At 42.8% G+C, this 19,907-nt stretch overlaps 1 protein-coding gene across 3 annotated transcripts in view; it reads left to right on the forward strand.

Moving 5' to 3' along the window:
* Positions 1-19,907, forward strand: part of PTAR1 (protein prenyltransferase alpha subunit repeat containing 1) — a 183,537-nt gene that overhangs the window by 65,675 nt on the left and 97,955 nt on the right. Inside the window, exons 7-9 of one of the 3 annotated variants that reach the window (XM_073345205.1) lie at positions 13,372-13,484; positions 16,241-16,307; positions 17,019-17,451. The exons of 1 other annotated variant lie outside the window; for it this stretch is intronic. In XM_073345205.1, the coding sequence (XP_073201306.1) occupies positions 13,372-13,484; positions 16,241-16,307; positions 17,019-17,055 (217 nt within the window). In that variant the 3' untranslated portion in view covers positions 17,056-17,451. Of the gene's footprint in view, positions 1-4,588; positions 8,569-13,371; positions 13,485-16,240; positions 16,308-17,018; positions 17,452-19,907 lie in introns of those variants that run through there. One more of the 3 variants, XM_073345206.1, reaches the window with a different exon arrangement.

Genomic DNA, 19,907 nt, shown 5'->3' on the forward strand with positions numbered 1-19,907 from the left:
TCATAAAGAAGGTGAAGTTTCGCGTGATCTTTCTGGCTGCCATCATTCCCTCCCTGGATCCAGGTACGCTGCCCTCGACTTGAAGGATGCGTATTTCCATTATCCCAGCCCACAGGTGCTTCCTCAGATTCGTAGCCAGTGGTCGGCACTATCAGTTCAGGGTGCTCCTTTTTGGCCTCTCAACGACCCCCGAAGTGTTCACTAAGTGCATGGCGGTTGTGGTGGCCTTCCTCCGCAAGCGCCAGGTGCAGGTATTCCCGTATCTGGACAACTGGCTCATCAAGGCCGATTCCCAGAAATGGGTGGCAGATCACGTGTCCCTGACCAGGGCGATGTTTCGCAGGCTGGGACTTAAGTTGAACGAGCCCAAGTCCACACTGACTCCCACGCAAAGAATTGAGTTCATAGGAGCTCTCTTGGACTCCACGCAGATGAGGGCGTTTCTTCCAGAACTGCACTTCGAAGCACTCACGGACATTATCAAGACCCTGCACTGCTTTCCCACAACTATGGCCAGAAATTGCATGAGACTATTGGGCCACATGGCAGCCTGTACATACCTAGTACAGCATGCCAGGCTGCGCCTTTGACCCCTCCAGGCATGGTTAGCACAAGTGCACAGACAGGACAGAGACCCACTGGACTCAGTAGTGACTCTCCTGCCTCGAGTTCTCAACTCTCTCCACTGGTGCCTACAACCACAGCTGGTGTGTGTGGGAGTACCCTTTGCCAAACCCCAGCCTACATTCTCCCTGGTCTCAGATGCCTCGGCGCTCGGTTGGGGAGCACATCTGGGCAACATCAGAACCCAGGGCTTCTGGTCCCATACAGAGCTATCGCTGCACATCAACGTAAAGCAGCTGAGGGTGGTTTGCCAAGCATCTCAAGCGTTCCAGACCCACCTCCAGGGCACGTGCACATCAGTGCTTACAGACAATACTGCAGCAATGTTCTATATAAACAAACAGGGTGGTGCTCGCTCTTCTCCCATATGTCAGGAAGCCCTCGCACTGTGGGACTTCTGCATTGCCCACTTTATACACCTACGGGCGTTGCACCTTCCAGGGGTGCAAAACGAGCTAGCCTATCGACTCGGTCGCTCGTTCCACTGTCTCAAATGGTCCCTCAGACCGGATATCACTCGCTCGATTTTCCAGAGGTGGGGCTCTCCCCACATGGACCTGTTCGTGACATGGGACAACAGGAAGGGCCAGAGGTTTTGCTCCTTCCTGAACCACAGCCTGGACGCCTTTCATCTGTCATGGACAGGTCACCTGCTATACCCATTCCCGCCATTCCCCCTCATACATAGGGTGCTCCTCAAGACTCATCAGGACAGGGCTTCTTTGATCCTCATAGCGCCGGCGTGGCCTCACCAGCACTGGTTCACCATGCTATTGAACCTTTCAGTGGTCAGACCAGTAGCACTCCCTGTCTGTCTGACCCTAATCATACAGGACTACGGACATCTGCAACACCCCAACCTGGAGTCCCTCCACCTTATGGCATGGAAGCTGCATGGCTGAGCCCTCTTGAACTTCAGTGCTTGGACTCAGTGAGGGAGGTCCTGTTAGGAAGTAGGAAACCCTCCACTTGAGCCACTTACCTGGCTAAGTGGAAGCGTTTCTCCATTTGGTCTCGACAAAGAGGAATTGAGCCACAATCAGCCCCAATTCCCCTTATTTTGTACTATCTGTTATATCTCAAGCATCAATGATTAGGGATGATATCCCTGAGGGTACACCTCACCACCATTTTGGCCTTTCACCCGGGAATGGCGGGTGGGTCAGTGTTTGGTAACCCTATGGTAGGCAGGTTTCTTAAGGGCTTGGACAGACTTTATCCCCCTATACGTCAGCCCGTTCCCCAGTGGGACCTCAACCTAGTCCTGTCCTCTCTCATGGAGCCCCCTTTTGAGTCCTCTGTCCTACCTCTCCTGGAAGGTGGCCTTTCTGGTGGCTATAACCTCTGCTAGAAGGGCTCCGAGCTCAGAGCACTGACCTCCGAACCTCCTTATACGGTATTCTATGAGGACAAGGTGCAGCTATGCCCTCACCCTGCATTTCTTCCTAGGGTTGCATCCCAGTTTCATGTGAACCAAGATATATTTTTACCTGTGTTCTTTCCTAAACCCTATGCCACTAACAGGGAGCGCATGTTCCATTCCCTGGACGTTAGACGTGCCTTAGCACTTTACATTGAATGCACTAAGCTGTTTCGTAAATCACCACAGCTCTTTATTGCCATCGCAGAAAGAATGAGGGGGCTTCCGATCTCATCACAGCACATTTTGTCATGGAACACATCCTGTATCAGAACTTGCTATGACATGGCTAAAGTTCCAGCCCCTCCGTTACGGTACACTCTACCAGAGTGCAGGCAGCGTCCACAGCATTCCTGGCGCAGGTCCCTATCCAGGATAACTGCAAGGCCGCAATGTGGTCTTCCGTCCACACCTTCACTTCACACTACGCCATTACCCAGCAGGTGAGGGATGATGCTGCCTTCGGTAGGGCAGTCCTACATGCAACCATCAGGTGAACTCTGACCTCTCCCCCTGGGCAACTGCTTGGAAGTCACCTATTGGAATGCACGTGAGCAATCAGTCGAAGAAGAAAAAATGGTTACTTATCTCTCATAACTGTTGCTTTTTGAGATGTGTTGCTCATGTCCATTCCCAATCCTGTCTGCCTCCCCACTGTCAGAGTATTCCAGCAAGAAGGAACTGAGCAGGTGGCAGGTCGGCAGGGTCATATATACACCGCTATGAAGGCGCCACTCCAGGGGTCTCAACAGCCGACCCGACGGGTACTGCTAAGATAAAAGCTTTCCAGCGATCGTGCACGCAGTGCGTGCACATACCTATTGGAATGGACATGGGCAACACATCTCGAAGAACGGATATGGGCAACACATCTCGAAGAACGGATATGGGCAACACATCTCGAAGAACAACAGTTACAAGAGGTAAGTAATCGTTTTTTCCTCTCTCCAACTTCCAAAATGCAGCTGAGCATTTTCAGCTCACAAATCTCTAGCACACTGAAAATAAGTGTGGCGGCAGTGTGAAATAATGTGAAATTAATATCAAACTAAATAACAATGAAAACTTATCGCATTTTTTTCTATGCTAAACACCTTTTTAAAACTTGAGTTTATACAATTTCCAGAAGGGCAGCACACCGGTGGACATAGAGAGAGAGAGAGAGAGAGGGCCTCACTCCTGTACCATCTATCAGGAATGAGCCCTACAGCTAGGCCTGGGATCAGCTAGCTAACCACAGCTGAAGCCCCTAATGGGCCTGATTGGCTGAGCAGCATTGCCAGGACTCATCTTAAACCCAGCAGTACTTGGCTGGTGGGTGCTCAATGCTTACATTCACAGCTGCAATTGTTCCTGGGCCTGCCTTGTTTCCAGTCTTGTTACTGCCCTGCTCCAGCCCTGTTCCTCTGCTTGGTGTGACTCCTGGTTCCTGACCTCAGGCAGGTTTGTACTCGGCACAGCTCATCCATGCCTCCACTGCCACTATTTATACTGACAATAGCTCTCACTGAGCTAGCATGACTGTGCACGTGAGCAGAGGAATTGCACCCCTAGCTCATAGTGTAGCTGTAGCCTCAAGCACCGTGTAGGAATGTGCCATGTCCTACAGTGGCAGAAGGTCTGTTGACCAGCCACACACTTCCCACTGCACACCCACTAAGATGCACAGTAGTAGCGTTCTCCTGGGTCTCATGCTTTCCTGGGCTTAGAGTGCCAATACATTGGGAAGGGCTAGAGACAGGTCTTGGAGACACAGAACTCAGGTTCTCCCCACATTATGCATCATGGATCAATCAGGTAACTTAGGTCTAATGTGTTGCCTAGAATATGAGGTCTTTCTTACAAACAGAACAAGCAAATTGCCTACAGGTAGAAAAAACAAATTGTTAGAGGAGTGTGGGAAGGACTGCATTGTCACTGCCCAGTCTGTACTTGATCTGTAGATAAACAGAAGAATCTGGCTATGTCTACACTGCCTAGTAAACCCAGATCTATGGCACCCATACCTGCAGACTTGGTGTTTCCAAGTCTGCCCTTGAGTGTTCACACTGCACTGAAAATCCAGGCCTCACCCTGTCCTCACAACCATGCTGGTGCAATACTGCACTGTGCCGAGTCGAGTCAGACCTGCTGCTAGGGGCATATCCCAACATACTACCAGGGTTCCTAGCTGTATCCACTCCAGGGCTTGGTTCATCATGGAGTGTAGGAGAATTTGTCCATCCTGCAGGATTTTAGTGGTCTGAGCCCACCACCACATGCAGCCAAGCCATTCTTGGGTCCACACATTACCAGCAGCCAGAGTTATCAACATGAAACCAAACCTGGTGGAAGAACTTCCCCAGCTCACACTTTCACTCCTATTTTTGGAATCAGTCAGAGCACCTATGAGATGCTGGTGGACATTTTGGCAGTGATATTTGACCTACCGAAGGCACCACTTGAGGGTGATAGGGACATGCCCTCTGAAACCCAGCTGATGCTACTCATGCCTATTGCCCTAACTGCTTACTCTCCATATGTAGACTGATGGTTCTGTTGCAGGGTCACAAACAGACTGGTGGGATCAAGTCATCATATGGACTTACGAAGACCCGCAGTGGCTCCAGAACTTTTACTTGAAGAAGCTGACCTTCCTGGAGGTTTGTGATCAGCTTGTCCCAACCCTCCAGTGCAAGGATACACACATGTAGGAGACAAGGGCAGTCCAGAAGTGGGTCGCTATACCTTTCTGGATGCTGGCCATCCCATACTGCTCCAGGTGCATAGTTAACCAGTTTGGAGTTGGCAAGCCAACTGTGAGGGTTCTTGTGGCAGAGGTTTCTGAGATGATCAGGACTGTAGTTTATCCAAAGGGCTTTACAAATGTTCCTGATTTAATTGCTGCTTTGAGAGAATGGGATTTCCAAACTACACTGAGGGTATTGATGGGACTCATGCTTAATGTTGCAAGGAGCATATGAGTACATAAACTGCAAAGGGTACTACTCCATTGTCACACAGGCCCCAGTCAACCACGGAGGTGGACACTAAGGTAGGATGCACTAGAAAACTGCACGATGCCAGGGTTTTCTGGAGACTGGGACATTATTTCCACTGAATTACATTGTTACAAATGGAGTTACTGTCCCCACTGTTGTTCTAGGGACCCACGTTCCTCTTTTTGCCATGGCTTATGAAACCATACCCTAATTTCAGAGGGCCTGCCAAGAGAAGGGTCAGTTACACACTCAGCTGTAAGAGGGTGATGGACTGTGCATTTGGCAACTTGACATCCCTTTAGCACGGCTTTCTGAGCCATTTGGATGCATGTGTTGTCAATGCCAACCATATTATTGTGCAGAACACAGCAAGCCACAGTGTCTGCAAGGACAAAGGAGAACCTTTTTGACAGGAGTGGACTCTAGACACTGCTGAATTGCTGAACCAGTACATACAACCAGAAAATGTATCTGTCATTACTGGGGCTGGATCCACACTTGCAATAGAAATCAGGAGAGCTTTGTGTAGCCTCATAATGGGGTTTGTATGGTCCCATGCATGAGGGGGAATGAAATGGTAGTTGTAAGTGTGGAGTTTCTGGGAACAGGGAAGCTCTGCAGACATTTTAAAAAGAATTTGTACTATACTGAATTTTGTGAACATTTTTACTGTGTTTGTATCCACAGTGTACTGGACTATGCTGAAATGTATGGAGATTTTTTTAATGCACTTTATAAAAACTGGCCAGGTACTTCAATCCACAGTTTATGGTTTATTGTGATGAAATTCCATTTTATTACGTATAACAAAACTTGCTAATAAAGCCTTGTGCGTAAATTCAGCACTTCATTTTAAACATATTTAAATACAAAATGACAATGTAAAAACCAGGAAGGCAGCCATCCAAACATACAACACAATAATCAGACTCTAGTGTGTTTTGCATGTGTGGGCCATGATTAGACTGGAGTGAAGGAACGCAGAGGGTATATCTGACCATTCCATGTACTATTGTTTATCACCCGTGACATGGGTCAGCCAACCCCTGAATTGTTCAGTCTGCAAAACACGATAGTGTGGAGGGAACTCAGGGTGTGGGGCTGGAGTAGGAGTTAAAGGTGGCAGTGGACCTCAGGCTGGAGACTTATTTGTATTTAGATGGAATAAAGGGTGTTAATGAGCCTGGAGCTGTCCAATATTAAACAAGGTTCAGGGTTTGGTACACAGACACTTCAGCCTGCTTAGTTCCATGGCACAAACACCATTAAAAACCTTTTTTAATCTTTTATTAAAGATACAGAAAAGAAGGAAAAATAGTTAAAGCATTTGAAATGTAAAGCATTAAGTAAGACCTTCATTTTAACAATATCCCTCATTCCCTTCTCCTTAAGCTGGAGGGATTTTTTAGAAGGAAGAGCCCCTTTGGCTGGCAGGCTCTTACATAGTAATTACAACCTTCAATACTGTCCTGGTGGGGAAAAGAGAAGAAAGTAGTTAAGAGGGGCTGGAGCCAGTGATGAGCAGCCATAAGCTGAAGAACTGGTTCCTTCAGTCGCTCTGGGTCTTCGGCGGCACTTCTCTCACTTGCTCAGGGTCTTCGGCGGCACTGAAGGTCCCACCGCAGAAATGCCGCCAAAGACCCAGAACGCCACCAGGTGAGTAAAAATTAAAAACCGGATTCTCCGGGGGGCCTCCCCAGCCGACTGCTCAGGTGGGCCAGACAGGATGGTCCCGTGGGCCACATCCGGATTTTGCCCACCCCTTTAACAACTGGTTCTAAACCGGCTTCAAAATTTAACAACCGGTTTGTGCGAACCGGCTCCAGCTCATCACTGGCTGGAGTTATTGGTGTTAAAGGCCGCTCCCATTTCCTAGCAGGCAAAACAAGACAATACACACAAGAGGGAAAGAAAAGAACAGCAAAGATAAAAAATATAGTTTCTGCCTCTGCTGTTGACACACTTGAAACCTCACTGCTGGAAAACTAAAGGGTCTTATCAGCCATTCCAAGACCTGGCAAATTCATACCAGCCTTGGGCTGTTTAGGACATTCCTTTTAGCTGCCTCTTTCTGGCTTACAGACTCACAGCAATTTTGAAATATAAAGTCTGGCCATCTAAGCCAGTCTCTTATTAGACAGAGGGCAAAAGAAGAGGCATAGGATAAGAAGTAGTAAGGTGAGGAAGGAAAAGAATGTGGGGTGGGTGTGTGTGTGTGTGTATGAGAGAGAGAGAGACTCACATCCCAAATGGTGTTTGGGATTTAGCTGGAGCTGGTGGATGTGGTGATGTCATCTGGCATCCTCACTCTGGCCTGGCCTGATCAGGACATTTCTCATGATTAGGATGAAGTAACTCCATTCTAATAGGGAGATGGAGGGAGTGTCAGTCATGATGGTAAAAAGAACGAGGAGTACTTGTGACACCTTAGAGATTAACAAATTTATTTGAGCATAAGCTTTCGTGGGCTAAAACCCACTTCATTGGATGCATGCAGTGGAAATTACAGTAGGAGGAGATATAGATAGATACACACACGCACACACCATGAAAAAATGGGTGTTGCCATACCCACTATAATGAGAGTGATCAGTTAAGGTGAGCTATTATCATCAGGAGAAAAAAAAACTTTTGTAGTGATAATCAGGATGGCCCATTTCCAACAGTTGACAAGAAGGTGTGAGTAACAGTAACAGGTGTAGCAGGTGTAGTTTCTTTTCTGATACTGGTCTGTATGCATCCACATACGCTTTTACATCATCTTTGAGCTCACCAGTAGCTGGGCGCAATGCTGATCTCCGTGCCAGAGTGTCTGCTACTACCAGATTTTTCCCAGGAATATATTTAGCAATTGGGTTTAATCACATTAACTTAATCAAGAAACATTGGCACCTCAGGGGTGCTTGATCCAGGTTTTTTCCACTGATGAGGGTTATAAGCTATTTATGGTCTTATCTGTGTGGACTGGTTTTGTTTTCACTGATATCTGAAAAGTTCTCACATGCCCATAACTTTTCAATCAATGCATATTATTTTTCTGCTTCTGTGAATGTGTGAGAGCAAAATGCAACTGGCTTCCACTCAAAGCCATTTTGTTGCAACAATACATGACCTAGGACATAATTGCTTTCATCCGTACTGATCATTGTGGGTTTGTTCATATCACAGTACTTGAGAACTGGAGCTGTTGAGACTATTTCTTTTACCTTTTTGAAGGAAAATTTCTTAATTTGGCCCCCATAGTCATGATCTATTAGTTTTGAATTGTTCAATCAGTGATTTTGTCACTGTGGAAAGGTCTTATAGCTATTGACCAAGATAATTTACCATCTCCAGCATGCATCTCAGTTCTGGTACATTAGTTCGTACATTCAATTCTCAAATTTTACTTTCTCATTTTACTTTCTAAAGGCTAGGACTGATTCCATCTTTGTGTGTCTCAAAAGCTCAATTTGTTAAGCAGAAAATGCACTTTTTCTTGTTTAGCTTCAGTCCTGACTTACTGATTAAGCTTAAGGCTTCATTGAGGGTTTTTTTTTTTTTTTTTTTGTGCTTGTACATCAAAGACCCATGTATCAAAATATTGTGTGTGAAAACTACAGCTCCATTGGTGTTTTGTGACAGGGTCGGGCTAGATGGCTACAGGAGAGTAATAGAAGGCAGATATATTAGCCCCAGGCTAAGTAGGTCCCTTTTCCCTGGATAAGGTAACAGGGAAGGTTCCAGAACAATCAGGAACCTTCTGGAGACAATTAAGACAGGCTGATTAGAACACCTGAAGCCAATCAAGAAGCTGCTAGAATCAATTAAGGCAGGCAAATCAGGTCACCTGGGTTTTAAAAAGGAGCTCACTTCAGTTTGTGGTGTGCGTGTTAGAAGCTGGGAGCAAGAGGCACTAGGAGCTGAGAGTGAGAACGCGGACTGTTGGAGGACTGAGGTGTACAAGCATTATCAGACAGCAGGAGAAAGGTCCTATGGTGAGGATAAAGAAGGTGTTGGGAGGAGGCCATGGGGAAGTAGCCCAGGGAGTTGTAGCTGTCACATAACTGTTCCAGGAGGCACTCTAGACAGCTGTATTTCACAGGGCCATGGGCTGGAACCCGGAGTAGAGGGCGGGCCCGGGTTCCCCCCAAATCCTCCCAACTCCTGGTCAGACACAGGAGGAGTCGACCTGGACTGTGAATTCAGAAAAACGGCCAAGTTGAGGGCTGCCGTGAAGCTCCAAGGCGAGCAAATCCACCAATAAGCGCAAGACCCACCAAAGTAGAGCAGGAACTTTGTCACAGTTCGTTAACAGTTCTGCCATCTTTCTTTGAAAAATTTCAGATACACTGGTAATCCCAAAAGGTATTCTTCAAAAGCAATATCGCCTAAAGGGTGTGATCATGTAGTCAGTTTAGCACTTTCTTTGATTAAAGGAATTTGCCAGAATTTGCTTGAGGCATCCAGCTTGGAGAATAACATAGCTCCTTTTTCACTTTGGGGAGGAAGTCATCCAGTGTTGGGAGGATATAATTTTTCTCTCACAACCACTTCATTACCTCTTAATATCCACACAGATTTGCATTTTTCCATTTTTGTTTACAACTCGTACCATTTGGGCACACCTTGCTGTTGGCTCAGAGATTTTCTTGATTATGCCAATCTGCTGCACACTCTTTAACTCAGTTTCCACTTTATGAAATAACAGGATGGAAATCCCGCAAGGTGTATGTACACTATATGATTCAGCATTGTCTCCTTTCTAAAGTTCAATATCACCAAATATTCCATTTAATTCTTCCACCCTTCTCACTAGGTCCATCCACTACAACTCAGAAGGTTGTTGGTCTGCAAGCCTTTGATCACATGCTCTCTGAATGCATAGATTTTGTCTTTATAAGTTGTTTCTGTGGTGAACTGGCCGACGCATTTCAGAGTACTTCCAGGGCTAGTCACAGCCGTTCAGGTAACTTCAGCTGTGGGAGGGAGTGAAGGTTATTGTAAGTTCCTTCTGAGATGACTGTGACATCTGCTCCTGAGTCAATTTTAAAGTCAGTAGTCTTTCATGAATATTCAGTTTCACTCTCCAGGAAGGATCTGTGTCATCACATGTGATAGATCCCAGAAACAGTGGCTCTTGATTGTCTATAATATTAAATTCCCTGATTACTTAGCTTCAGAATCTCCATATTTTGTGCATTTATTACAGCTTACATCTTTGGCTGGACATGCATCATCTCTTGAACTCTGATTTTTTTCCACATCTTGTGAATTTAGGCTGAAAGGTTTTGGTTTTTGACCAAAATTTGCACCATCATTGCTCAACAGATTGTCATGCTCAGTGGAATTCCCAGCCTTCCTACTGTCCACATACAAATCTGTCTGACTCAGCCCAGAAAGCCCTCAGACCCATTTTCCCAGCCAGGGGCATTGGTCCAAATCCAAGTCCCATGAGATGTGGAGCCAAACCCAGATATTTTGCAGTGTGGATGCAGCTCAAGCCCAGGTCACCAGACTCGTGTCCCTTGGAGAACACTGCGAGCTGCTGGGTGCCCAGTACTTCTGAAAATCTGGCCACTTCAGTGAGGTTCCTAAATAGGAGCTGGGCTTTTTTGAGAATCTTTCTTTGTGTTCAATACTATCACTTGGCACTAAAAAACCCACAAAGAGTTATCAGGCCCCATTGCTTTTACCAAAAGCTAATTGCAAAATAGTTACAGTAGGAGGAATTAACAGTGTGTGTTCCCCATTGTGTAAAAAACCATATTGAACAATATTATTATTTTGTTTTTGCTGGATCACTGAGGCACAGAACAAATTATGCTGGCTTCAAAGAAAGAGAGAAACATTAGAATTTTGTGGTTACCTTACAATCCTACAAGTCAACTTACATGAAAGACATTCAGGATTTGAGCCAACTCTCACTGAATTTGGAGGCAATCTTTCCATTTACTATAATAGGAGATGGATCAGGCCTTTAATGCAGTTCAGCACATATTCACTGAGAAAAATACCACCTAGCAAAACTGAGAGTGATTTGTAGGAAGTTATAGCAGAGCCTCTCTAACTCACTGACTGAAACCAGTGTGATTCACTGAATTTTGTGAATTAGTGAGTGAAAAAACACATTACCATTTTTATCATGGTATCTTAAATTGTAATTTAAATTGTGATATTTTCTAGTATACAAATAGATGCGCTATATAATACTTTATAAAAGTAATGAAGTCATGGTAAAGAAACCTATACCACTCTACAGTACTATTGAATCTTTGCGGCTTTATAGGTCAAGATTGCTGGGTTAGTGTGAATGAATTATAGTTTATGGGTTAGTTAAGTGTGAATAGCAAAGATCTACTATATGTGGTTTTTAATAATATTTAGCACTTCTAGTGCTTTTCATCCATAGCTCTGAGATCCGGACCATGTGTATGTATATGATATACACATATGTATGAATCCAAGTGTGTGTAAACTTCCAAAAAGCTATTTAAGGTTGCAAAGCCTAGCACTCAAGTTGAGAAATGCCAGAATTAAGGTTGTGTGTGCTACCTTAATTCCCATCTACCCCTCTTGTGCATATGCAATTGATATAATCTTTAATTACTTGATCCCATACTAGTTTTTCCACAGGGCCCCTGTCTCATTGAGTGCACAGGGTGGTTTGTGCTAACTGGGTAAGTAGTTTGTCAGTATTTTTCTTTTTTTATTCTCATGTGAGAACCAAAGGTTAGTTGAGGGAGAGCTCCTAGGGGAACTGGCTGATATCCATCCAGATTCTAAATATTTCTGGCCCATGTGGCTTATTGGGAAAAAAATATGACTCCGTATCCTTTTTGTAAATTTTATGAAAGTTAAATACATCAAAATAAAATATATTACTAAATTAAATGTTATGGGGTCCTGTGAGCATGTAACTAAAGACTGTCTCATAATGTGTATGCACAAGGAGGCTGAATAAAGGTTGCACCGGTGACTTTAATTCTGGCATTTCCTAACTTCTGGGTGCTTGATTGGGTAATCTTAATGTAATATATACAAAGATGTAAAAAGATGTAAATGTATCGAAGACCAAAGATTTAATTCTGTCAATGGCCATTTTCAGAGATGTAAATGAGAGGTGGTTGGTGAATTGGCAACAGGCTGAACAGTTGACATAATCTTCCCCCAATTATTAGGTTAACTAGTATGCTAAATTCCTTGCAGCAGCTGCTCACACTACATTTTTGTGATCTACTGTATGTGAACTATAGTATCTAGGTTTACTGTTTTATTTGAGTGAAACTATTTGTTGCTTATAGAAGCATAGACATTGGGTCAATGGCATTTAACTGCAAAAATATGCACCTAATGCAAGTTGCTTTTATTTAACGCTGCCCACAAGATGAATCTTTGCACATTTTTATTTGCATGACAGCCTTGGCTGAAGAAAGTCTCTAACACTTAAAGGTTAAAGTATCAAATGATTTATGACATTATTTTTCAATTAGCCTTTTCATGGCATTAGTTATATATTAGAACAGTTAATGTCAAATATTCCGTGCTTATTCAGTCAGTGGCGTTTCACTACTTCGCATTAAATATGTGTGCAGAGTATAATCCATGGGTACTCAGATGCTTTCAATATAGGCCTGAAGGACACTTTTTATTTTCATGAAAACCTATATATGAAAAATCAAAATATTTTTTCCTCATCTTCCCCCCGCCCCCCTTATACATACTTCAATATTATTCCTATAGGCCCACATCCCAGCACCTTTATAATAACACATCACAGAAGCTACCACAAATACCAACATGTACCTCTAGCTAAAATCTTGTGCTGTACATACAACAAACATTTAACAGCAGGTTATGGCCCTGGATTATCCTCAACATTTTTTAAAAAGAAAACAACTGTTTTGCTCATACCTTGTTTTTCTTGTCTATATTGCCTGCAGCACACTAATAAATCTTTTAAATATCTGTAAACATGTCTGTCCCTGTTGTCTTATTTAACTGCTTAAAGAGAGGAAAATGTAGTAGTTTTGTTGAGAATTTTTTAAAAACAGTACGTGTGTGTGTGTGTGTCTATGTATCAAGTTACATATAGAGATGTTCTGTGCACCCACAAATTAAAAAGAGATCTATACAGAATGGGTCTGTCATCATCTCCTGGTGTGGTCTTTCAAGGGGTCTCTGCTTCTCCTGACTGGTCGTCCTTAGTTTGTTCTCAGCCAGGGCATGTCCTAAGCCCTCACTTCCAATTGGGTCTATCAATTTTAGGATTTGCAGTCTGCTTCAGTTGCCTGGCTGTTTTCTTGGAGGCAGCTTGGTTCAAACTGTCACTTCTTTGCTTCCTTCTCTATACTCTCCCCTTTATAGCAGACCTTGTAGACTTGGAGGCTACAGGATCCCCACCCGCGAGGGTCCTTGGGGAGGGATGAGTCATGGCCTGGCTCTATCCACTGACAACTCTCAGAAAGAAAGAAACCAAGGTATTGGAGAATTATCCCATCAGCCATGCAGATGTCAGAGGCAAGTCAGCAGCAACACCTCACAATCAACAGTGAAACAGCCTCTGATAGAGCTAATAAAATGAGCCTGGACACCTGACCTTGGCGTGATGGGGGGGAGATCTACCACCAAGGAAGTGTTGTATTTAATTTAGATGGAATACATGGGCCCAGGAAGTTAACAGTGTTAATATAAACCAGTCACTGTCCAACATTTAACAGTGTTAAACAAGGTTCACAAAAAGAAAAGGAGTAGTTGTGGCACAGTACAGACTAACAGATACAGACTAACATGGCTGCTACTCTGAAACAAGGTTCAGGGTTTGGTATACAGAGACTTCAGCTGGTTACTACCCTGGCAAACACCATTGAAAATCCTTTTATCTGTTGTGACAGGGTCAGGCCAGGTGGCTACAGAAGAGTGATAGAAGGTAGATATATTAGCCCCAGACTAAGCAGGTCCCTTTTCACTGAATAAGATAATGGGCTGTTCCAGAACAATCAGGAAGTTGCTGGAACCAATTAAGGCAGGCTAATTAGGATACCTGAAGCCAATTAAGAAGCTACTAGACTCAATTAGGACAGGAAGGCTAATCAGGGGACCTGGTTTTAAAAAGGACCTCACTTCAGTTAGTGAGATGTGTTCGAGGAGCTGGGAGCAATAGGCGTGCAAGACGCTGAGAGCGAGAAGGCGTACTGCTGGAGGACTGAGAAGTGCAAGCGTTATCAGACATCAGGAAGAAGGTCCTGTGGTGAGGATAAAGAAGGTGTTGGGAGGAGGCCATGGGGAATTAGCCCAGGGAATTGTAGCTGCACGCAGCTGTTACAGGAGATACTGTAGACTGATGCAATCCAGCCCAGATGCAGTCTGGGCTGGAACCTGGAGTAGAGCGGGGGCCCAGGTTCCTCTCCATTCCCCCTAACTCCCTATTTGATATGAGGAGTTGAGCTGGACTGTGGATCCCACCAGAGGGGAAGGACACTGGCCTGTCCCCTGACTGATTTGGTGGGCCAGCAGAGACTGCGGGGATTGTGCTCCTCCATTTCCTCATGCTGGCCAGTGATGAGGTTAGCTGAGTGAATGGCAGGTTTGTGCCATTAACAAAAGGAGCCAAACTGAGGACTGCCGTGAACCTCTGAGGCGAGGAAATCTGCCAGAAAGCGCAGAACCCACCAAGGCAGAGGAGGAACTTTGTCACACTAGTTATGAGAGAAACAGGAAAGAAAGAAAAAAATGGTTAAAGCACTGAAATGTAAAGTAAGGTTTCCATTTAATTATATACCTTGCTCCCTTTCCCTTTTGCTGGAGAGAATTTTTAGAAGGTCCCCACCCCCCAAGTTTGACAGTCTTTTAGATGGTATTAAAGATGGTAGTAAATGTCCTTTTGGGTGGGAAGGGGGACAAAGAGAAGTTAGTTGAGATGGGCTGGACTCCCATTTCCTAAGAAGACAAAATAAGACAACACACACAAAAGGGGGAGAGAAAAGAACAGCAAAGACAGAAAATGTAGCTTCTTTTTCTGATGGTGACGCTCACTCCAGTGGTCAATTTTTCCCCCAAACTCTCTTTTTTAAGGATCCCAAAAGGGAGTGATGTGTTGAATAGCCCATTCTCTTATTATTTTGTCCTCCAATTAGGCCTAGTTTCCGAAACACCAATTGTGGGTCCACACCTTTCTTGTTTACCAAGCATGTTCTTCACACAGTCATTGAGTTGTATCAGCAGGTCTTTTTGTTTGGACTAATTCAGTTGTTCTGTCACCCTTTCATGCCTTATGTTATGAACATCTTATGAACTTTCACATACTTTTTACAGTTGAGCTCACAATTAGAGTAAATCTGTAGGCCCAATTATTACAACAGAAGTTAGTGCAATTTCCATGCCATCCCAAGACCTAAAACCAGACTACTGGCAAACTAGAGAAATTCAAATTAAACTGTTTGTCTTCCAACCACCAAACATTGACATTAGGCTGAAAGAAAAGTTTCAAGGAGAAGTAGTAATTGGTTAGGTCATTTATTGTCAAATAACAAGGACCTAATGATTGCTTGTCAGAGGGGGCCAATATTTTGCTTTCCTCCAGAGAGGCTTGCAGTCATCAGGGGCAAGGCATTTTGCAGGTCATAGCCTAGAGCACTCCCTAGTAAAACTCCAACAATGAAGGCAGCCAACCAGATACAGAGGTGGAGTTTAAACCCACTCACAGTCACTTAGACCCCTTGATGTTAGATCTACTTACAATCACTCTTTCCATGTGTAAGGGGATCTGTCAGAGTAACTTAAACACTGAGAAGTTAGAAGAAAAGGTAAGTTAAAGTACCACCCACCCAACTTTAACTTACCCCATTTTACCTTTCCTCCTAGCTCCTTGGTATGTAAGTTACACTAACTTAGACAACTGTATGTGGTCCTAGAGCAGGTGTCAGTAAGTTTAAGCAGGGCATAGTAAGCATAAGAGGACATTCTCATGTTAGGCACCATCTCTGAATTAATTTAGCCCAGTAAGTTCACCCTCCTGTTCAAACGACACTGCTCCCAATAAAAGCCGCCAAAATGGTCTGGATCTAGCTAATGTTATTTACAAAATAGTGTAGGTGGCAAATTTAACAAAGGGATAAGTACTTGAATGTGATCCTGAAAGGAGATATTTTGGGCTTACTGCTTTGTTCAGAATACCAGAACAGTCCTTCTGGGTGTTATCATTGAGGAGAAATAACTCTTGTTGCCTCTACCGCAGCTACAAATGAGGTCTTTGGGAATTCAGGAGGGAATTTGAAGTACGATACAAGGGATGCTTATATAAGGTAAGCGCTATTGTTTTTTTGTTTTTGTTTGTTTTAGAAACAAACATAGACAATACTTTGGTTAATTTAGCAATTCCATTTAAAGGAACACTGTCAACTTGAAATATAGTCACGTAACAGAATTTTTTTTTTTTTAAAAATTACTGCTCCTGCCATTGATTTCCCTGCTCCCAATTTTTGTGGTTTTACAATTAAATTTTATTTTTTACAAATGATTTTCTATCCCCTGTTGCTGTGTGAAAGACACAAACTACTGGGGAAAGAGACAAATTCACTATTTAAGAGAAAAAAAATTAACCCATATATACACAAAGGGTTGCCAAATGCATACTAGATTAGGTGTGAATTTTAAGATGACTGTGTCCCTTTAATATACCTCACTACAACTTTGAAAGCTGCCTTCTTTGCCATGCATTGAAATTCAAAGCTGAATTATCCGAGTCCTAAAATATGTCATGAAACTGTGAAGGTGGCAGATTCCTATCTGATTATTTATTCTTTTATTATACTTAAGACATTTACTATTTTTAGTGATTTACTCTTCTTTGTAATTAAATGTAGTGATTAGGATGTATTTTATGTTATATTATGCTGCAATTTTCATTTAATACACTCCAGAGTGCTTCTTCATTGCCAAAATATGTCAATATTGCTATGGATTATGCTAACATTGTTCAAAATAAAAATGTATTTAAAAGAAAATATTTCTAGCCCTCCAGGCACCATGAATGCGTCAAAGGAAAATTAGGAAAGTTCTACCCCTTCAAGTTGCTAACACTGTAAATGGACATACTGGCTTGTGCAGGCTTTGGGCAGACAGACTGCAACAACAGCAATAAGACAGATGTGAGCTGTCCCATTCTTTTTAATGGAATCCTGCCTGGTGGAAGCCAAGATCTGGGGATCCGCTTGGTGACTTGGGATCCGAATTGGGGTTTTGTGGAAGTCCTGCAGGGGCAGCACATTCAACTCCTTGGGAAAAAGAGCATTTTGTGTTGCTCTCAGGCCAATGCAAGAAGCAACATTAACAGGCTTGAAATGGATTTGGGTTCAGGCTGCTTGATTGAAGAAGGAAGGGTCATCCTAACATAGGACCTTCTGAGGGTGATGGCAGGAGAGGTCAAGAAGAGGAACAGGGAAGAAGTCTGTCAAAAATAAAAAATAAATTCAAACCTTTTGTGGTCTTCTAATGCCATCTTAACTGATAACACCAATTCAGTGCTAAATACCATACCCGATACATCCATCTTCTATACTTCTCCAGGGTGTCTAGATACATCCAGCACGATGTCCGAACACATCCCTATTACTGGAAATGATGTTATTGAGCAGAATTCTATCAGAACTCAAGAATCTTCTGATTAGGGCTGTCAAGCAATTAAAAAAAGTAATTGCACAATTTTAAAAAAGTAATCGCACGATTAATCGTGCTGTTAAAAAATGATAGAATACCATTTATTTAAATATTTTTGGATGTTTCTACATTTTTCAAATATAATTATTACAACACAGAATACAAAGTGTACAGTGCTCACTTTATATTTTTTATTACAAATATTTGCACTGTAAAAAACAAAAGAAATAGTTTTTTTCAATTCACTAATACAAGTACTGTAGTGCAATCTCTTTATCGTAAAAGTTGAACTTACAAATGTAGAATTATGTACAAAAAACCCTGCATTCAAAAATAAAACAATGTAAAACTTTAGAGCCTACAAGTCCAATCAGTCCTACTTCTTGTTTAGTCAATTGCTCAGACAAACGAGTTTGTTTATATTTGCAACAGATAATGCCTGCTTCTTGTTTACAATATCACCTGAAAGTGAGAACAGGCGTTTGCATTGGACTGTTGTAGCCAGTGTTGCAAGATATTTACACGCTAGATGGGCTAAAGATTCATATGTCCCTTCATGCTTCAACCACCATTCCAGAGGATGTGTCCATGCTGATGACGACAGGTTTTGCTCGATAACAATCTAAAGCAGTACAGATCAACGCATGTTCATTTTCTTCATCTGAGTCAGATGCCATCAGCAGAAGGTTGATTTTCTTTTATGGTGGTTTGGGTTCTGTAGTTTCTGCATCAGTGTTTCTCTTTTAAGACTTCTGAAAGCATATGCCAAACCTTGACCCTCTCAGATTTTGAAAGGCAATTCAACTTCTTAAATCTTGGGTCAAGTGCTGTAGCTATTTTTAGAAATTTCACATTGGTATCTTCTTTGCGTTTTGTCAGATTTACAGTGAAAGTGTTCATAAAATGAAGAACATGTGCTGGGTCATCATCCAAGACTGCTATAACATGAAATCTATGGCCGAGTGCAGGTAAAACAGCAAAAGACCTACAATTCTCCCCCCAGGAGTTCAGTCATAAATTTAATTAATGCATTATTTTTTTTAACGAGCATCATCAGCATGGAGGCATGTCCTCTGGAACAATGGCCAAAGCATGAAGAGGCATACGAATCTTTAGTTTGGCACGTAAATATCTTGCAACGCCAGCTACAACAGTGCCATGTGAACGCCTGTTCTCATTTTCAGGTGACATTGTTATTAAGAAGTGGGCAGCATTATCTCCCGTAAATGTAACCAAACTTGTTTCTCGTAGCGATTGGCTGAACAAGAAGTAGGACTGAGTGGACTTGTAGGCTCTAAAGTTTTACATTGTTTTGTTTTTGAGTGCAGTTATGTAACAAAAAAAAAAATCTACATTTGTAAGTTGCACTTTCACAACAAAGATTGCACTACATTACTTGTATGAGGGGAATTGAAAAACACTATTTCTTTTGTTTATCATTTTTACAGTGCAAATATTTGTAATAAAAATAATATAAAGTGAGCACTGTACACTTTGTTTTCTGTGTTGTAATTGAAACCGATATATTTGAAAATGTAGGAAAAAATCCAAAAATATTTAATAAATTTCAAATGGATTGAAATTCTATTGTTTAACAGGGCAATTAATTGATATTTATTTTTTATCGTAATTAATTTTTTTGAGTTAATTGCATGAGTTAACTGAGATTAATTGACAGCCCTACTTCTGAGCAGCAGCCAAAGGCTGAAACACAACGCTATAACAGTTAGGCCTGGAGGGCTCATTAATAAAACAGCTCTCAGCTCATTGGTCCAATAGCAGAGCCTGGAAAATGTTTCTAGTTCCGAGAGCATTTTTACTAGTATGCCACTAAGCACTTTTGCAACAGTCTTTTCTACACAATTCAAGCAGCAGGCATTTCACAGACCACTTGAGTTGGAGATTAATACTTTATGACATTTGAAAGCTGGAATTCCATATCATTCAGATTGTATAAAGCATTCATTTCTGTCCCTTGAGCTTATCTGACCTTAAAACTGTGACAGGTCTACCCTGGTCACCTCAGTCTATCGGGGCTTGCCATTCTTTTTTTTTTTGTTGATTGGTCCAAGCCCAAAAATAGCAGTGTAACTTTCAATCCCCCCAAACTATCTACAGGTTGCCTATTTGCCAGCTCAGTGGATATAAGCAGCAAAAAATGCCTGAACTGCCATTTCTAAGGTTTTATCTAGGTTAATGGGTGTATTAGCAGATGGGGAACACAGCCAGATTGAATCCAATTAACA

Source organism: Lepidochelys kempii, chromosome 5 (genome assembly GCF_965140265.1).
Source record: "Lepidochelys kempii isolate rLepKem1 chromosome 5, rLepKem1.hap2, whole genome shotgun sequence".
Classification (NCBI taxonomy): domain Eukaryota; kingdom Metazoa; phylum Chordata; order Testudines; family Cheloniidae; genus Lepidochelys; species Lepidochelys kempii.